This window comes from Lethenteron reissneri, chromosome 69, assembly GCF_015708825.2.
Source record: "Lethenteron reissneri isolate LAM-NWPU_2019-01 chromosome 69, ASM1570882v1, whole genome shotgun sequence".
In the NCBI taxonomy this organism is placed as follows: Eukaryota; Metazoa; Chordata; class Hyperoartia; order Petromyzontiformes; family Petromyzontidae; genus Lethenteron; species Lethenteron reissneri.
In genome coordinates this window covers 5,340,155-5,345,576 of record NC_083847.1, presented here as the reverse complement: position 1 = coordinate 5,345,576, position 5,422 = coordinate 5,340,155, and the positions used below count along the sequence as shown (strand labels likewise).

Here is a 5,422-nt window from a genome sequence, read left to right as displayed (position 1 = left end):
AGGGCGGAGTCAGGAGAGGGGCCTGAGGGGGAGAGAGGGGGGGTCAGGGAAGGGGCCTAAGGATATGGTGGTCAGGGGAGGGGCCTAAGGGGGGAGGGGCCTAAGGGAGGGGGGTAAGGGGAGGGGCCTAAGCAAGGAGGAGGGGCCGATAGTTAAGGGGGCTGGCTATCTGCCTTGCTGCCTGGCTACCTCAAGTCAAGTTATCTTTTACACAGGTAGGAACAACAGGTTCCACACTGCTGCCCACCAGGGATTATTTGTATGTCTGTCGTGCACGAATGCGCTGTCCAACCAAGTTCCTACCTGCCCACTCCGAAGGAACGTGTTATCTACGCGATCGAACCCAAGAAAATAACCTCTGGATAACATTGGTTGTGAAAGCCTGCTACTGCTGCTACGTGTTTAAACCGCTGGTGTGGTTTCCACCATTCCAACTCCTACTATCCAGGCTTTCCAAAAAAAACCCTGCTTTAGCTTGTGTGAGATACGACAAGATCTGACGCATTCCCGGTGGTATTTTATTTAAAAGGCGTTTGACAACGTTAACATTTGCCGGACGAACTCAAATGTCAAAAGCGACCACGAATGTAACTCTTCGTACATAAAACAGCGTAAAACGTTATTCCCGGTCACCGCACCGCGCGCTTTCAGATGCGCTTCGGCGGCCGTCTGGAACTTTCTTCCTTCTGATAATTAGGAAACCAATAGAGGTGTGCACTTTTAAATCATCATCTAAGTTGAAAGCGAATTTCTCCACAATTGCTTTTGTGTTTAGTTCATTGTCCTTCCCCCGCCACCTCCGATTCGCGTGATTGACTGCGTGCGGTACGAAAGAAGCTCAAAATACACACATAAACCATCACGTGAACTTTGGTCATTCTCGCAGCGGCATTTGGCTGGCCACCAAACAAAGACGGTCACCACACCGTGCGGCTCTTTCAGATGCACTTCGGCGGCCGTCTGGAACGCTCTTCCGTCCGATAATGAGGAAGCCACTGGAGCTATGCACTTTTAAATCATCTAGACCGAAACAGTCATTTCTTTAAAACTGTTGTCATTCCACACACCACCTCCAATTAGCGTGGTTTGCTACGTGCGGTGCAAAATAAGTTCAACATACATCAGCATACATAGACCATGGTTTAAGGGGAGCCCGTGACAGTGAAGGGATGCCGGGACGGAATTCCGCAAGACGGATAAAGAGGAGGGCATAATAAGGTACAAACCCTATTATTATATTTTGGTACTGGCAAAAGAGGTCTGATGATGTAGATGCTCACCCCGAACCCTCATTACTTTGATAGTACATTGTCTTTGAGCTGTGTACGCCTTTTGGCGTCCTCTGGTCGAGCACCAATTGGGTCGAGGCTCAAAAGAAAGCCGTCCCTTGGTGTGGACCAATCAGTTTCAAGGACAATGCCAATATATTATCAGAGTGTTTTTTTTTTGCATTTTGACTGCAAGTATTGTGGTTAATGCAGACGTGAATCCTCGTAAAAAGGTTTTAGTTTTGTTGCCAGAAAAAAATGGTAAAAACCCTCTTATTATATTTTGGTACTGGCAAAGGAGGTCTAATGAAGGAGGGCATGGCTCAAGGTAAGAAGCCGGGAGAGAGCAGGAGTGGGAGAAGATGTCAGGGATGGTGATGATGATGAGAGGGTGATGATGATGATGCTGATGAGGATGAGAGGGAAGGGAGGACAGAGAAAGAAGGGGGCGAACAGAAGCGAGCTGCGCAGAGGAGGAGCAAAGTCTGTTTTCAGAGTGGGCGGGGAGAGGGGAGGGGTTCAGGGTGGGAGTGGCCACACAGAGGTCACGTGGTTTACTGGAGGCTTGAGCTGATTTATAGAAAGAGAGAGAGGTACATATTTCTAGGTTTAGAGATATTTAGAGAGGTTTAGAGATATGGGCTGCTAGATATAGAGCAAACATCACCGATCGTTTTTTGGTACTTAGCTGCAAATCGTGGATGGGGGGAGGAAGGATCCCCTCTGACCAACAGGCCCCAAACACGACCACCGGCGTCGTTTCACGAGGCCCAAGGTCCCACATGAGCTCTCTGAAGTCGATACTATACTACTGTGCGATACCACTTTTGTTTTATTTTACCAAGTAAGGCCCCCATTGAGCTATGTAGCTTTTTTTCAGAAGCGAGGTCAATGGCTGGTGAGGCAATGGCTCGTGTCAGAGCCAGATTCACACACTGAGGGGGGCGTGGCCTCACGGAGGGGGGCGTGGTCTCGCTGAGGGGGGCGTGTTAGACACGTCCCCCTCAGTGAGGCAGATGTGATAGCTGCCTCCCCTGGTGCTTTTTCATTGCAGTTTCATGACGAGACCAGCGAGCCTAATATCTTTATACACATACGTGAATTAAGTTACCTGGAGTATGGAAGGCGAGGACATGAAATGAAGGGGTCTACAAACATCACATTGGTGACACGCTGAGATAGTAACAGGCACGCGCTTATTGCCCGCGCTCCATCCAGTTACTGAGGGGTTGCGCAATGAGAGGGGAGGCTGAGCTCGTCGCTGCCTCACCTCTCGTCTCTTCCTGTATTTGCAGCGGAGCTCCGCAAATTTGGCGGTTTCGACTATAACAATTATTGGAATCTTACAGAAATGACATTTATAACACAGATCAGTAGAAAAATCGGAATATTTATGTTATTTGATTATTCTTTTTTTTACTTTTCGTAACAGCTATTTTCATTGGAGTTTGATAGGTGAGGCTGTGCCTCCCCTGCCTCCCCTGACCGCACGCTCCTGCTCTATACACTACACTACTATACACTACACTATACACTACACTATACAATACACTATACACTGCACTATACACTGCTATACACTACACTATACACTACACTATACACTACGCTATACACTGCTATACACTACACTATACACTACACTATACACTACACTATACACTGCCATACACTACACTGAACACTACACTATACACTACACTATACACTGCTATACACTACACTACGTTATACACTACACTTTTGGCTGGCCATCGAACAAAGATGGTCACCGCATCGCGCGGCGCTTCCAGATGCCGCTTCTGTGGCCGTCTGGAACGCTCTTCCTTCCGATATTAGGAAGCCACTGGGAGCTACGCCACTTTTAAATCATCATCATCTAGATTGACAAAGTCATCATTTAGAACTGTTTGTTGTTGTGTTTAGTTTGTTGTCCTTCCCACGGCAGCTCCGTTAAGCACGGTTGGCTACGTATGGTGAGAAAGACGTTCAACATACGTACAAATACATACACATGGGGGCGCCACGGTGGCTAGAAGACGTTGACCACACTCACTCCTCGGTGATAACGTGGTGATTAAAGTGCGACTTTACGTGAAACGACTTGAAGCGAAACCAGGTTCCAGGGAGAGCACAGTCGGTTATTTACGGTGCGCGAAATAAGTTGTACGTACCATACCACACCATACCACAGCACGTACGTGCGTACGATACCAAACCACCGCACGTACGTCCCATACCATACCACTGCACGTATCTACATAGCATACCACACCATGCCACCGCACGTACATCCCATACCATACCACCGCGCGACTAAAAGTAACGGAAGATGTTCGCCGCGTCCGGCGTACGTCAACCGTGGACACACCTCTGCGCACACAGCAGCGACAAACGCAACGCTGAGAACAACACCGCCCCCTGTTCCATTTCCCTTGCGCCAACTGCCCTCAGTTCGAAGCCACGTCCACTTTGCCGCTGGACGCGGCAAAGTAGCGGCACGCGACCCTCTTCCTGAAGTGCCGCCGCAGCTCCTTGTCCCGCAGGCCGTAGACAAGCGGCGCCACGAACCTCGAGCCGAAGAAGATGACCAGGTAGGCGCTGAGCCTGAGGACGGCGATGACGCGCACGTCGGATGTCACGAGGGTGAAGAGCATGAGCAACAGGGTGTTGGAGAGCGCGCACAGGTAGAGGAAGAGCTGCACCGCGTGCAGCACCACCGTGTTCGTGGCGCGACGCGCGTTCGACGCGGAGTCGGAGGCGGTCGCCGCCGCCCTCCTCGCCGCCGCCACGATCCGGACGTAGGCGAACGTCTGCGTGAGGGCGCACGCCGTGAAGAAGACGGCGTTGGGCAGCTCGCGGAGGGCGACGAGCGCGTCGGAGTTCGGCATCGCGGCGTCGATGACGTACGTCGAGCACGCCGACGTGACGTTGAGGGGCGGCTCGACTGCGCTGCCACCGGCGACGCCCGCCAGCACGACGATGCCGCGTGCCACCTGGCACACGGAGGCGAGCGCCCAGATGGCGGCGAGCGACATGGCGGTGGCGCGGCGGTTGAACCACGTGGCGTGGTGCAGCGGGTGGCACACGGCGACGTAGCGCTCGAAGGACATGAGGGTGACGCAGAGGACGCCGCAGTGGTTGAGCGTGCCGCTCACGACGACGTAGGTGTAGCAGGCGGCGAGGCTGTACCGGTGACGCTGCCAGATGAGCGTCGTGATGATGACGGACGAGGCGAGGAAGCACGTGTCACACGTGAGCAGGTTGGAGAAGAGGACGTAGCGGGAGTTCTCGCGGAGGCTCGCCTCGCCGAAGATGATGACGTTGATGCAGACGAAAAAGGCGATCGACGGCGCCATCATGACGATGTTGATGCTTTGGATGATGGAGAAGTAAAGGATGTAGTCGATGGCCGGCAGCGGCGGCGCGGACGGATTGACGCTGAAAAGGGCCGGCTGGCTGGAGTTCGTTCCGTTGTAGGTTCGCGCCATTTTTTTTTTGTGTGTTTGGGGTGGTTTTCGGATGACGGCGGTGGAGCGGTCGGGAGGGATCTGACACTTTAATGTGGACGGCTGACTGCGAGAGCGGCTGTCGGAACAGCGGTCACAGATGCTGAGTAGCTCGCGTTCGGATCTGCCGCCTCCGGGTTGAACCGCGGTTCTCAGTCGCCGATCGCTGCAACAAGAACACAAAGTTCCCTCCGCCCGTGTTAGCCTGAACAGACTTTGCACCACCTGTGGCACACGAGGGAGGTCGGCTGCCGGCACCAAGCAATATTTACATGCCGCACCAGGTTCGCATTCTGAGGCTGAGTTGACCTAGGGGTCGTCCATGAATGACGTGACGCGATTTTGGACGATTTTGACCCCCCCCCCCCCCTTTCGTGACACGGCGTCACAAAAAGTCAGACCCCCCATCGTCACACATCGTCACAAATGTCTGACCCCCTCCCCCCCCCTAGGTGCGTGACGTCATTTATGGACGGCCCTCTAGGGGATGCCCAGCACCGGTTTCAGATAATTATCGTCACCGGTGTTGGCCATGAACGGGAATCGAATTCAGGTCACGCGGTTCGTAGCACAGCGCATTAACAGCAGGTGTCAGGGTCGGGATCGAAGCTACGACCTCCTGTATACCAGGCGAGGTAGTTAACA

General features: G+C 52.9%; 1 protein-coding gene across 1 annotated transcript; it reads right to left on the bottom strand.

Moving 5' to 3' along the window:
* Positions 1-2,990: 2,990 nt before the first annotated feature.
* Positions 2,991-4,759, bottom strand: LOC133360653 (odorant receptor 131-2-like). The gene has a single exon (XM_061579447.1). The coding sequence runs from the start codon at positions 4,757-4,759 to the stop codon at positions 3,719-3,721; it is 1,041 nt and encodes a 346-aa protein (XP_061435431.1). The 3' UTR covers positions 2,991-3,718.
* Positions 4,760-5,422: the final 663 nt, after the last annotated feature.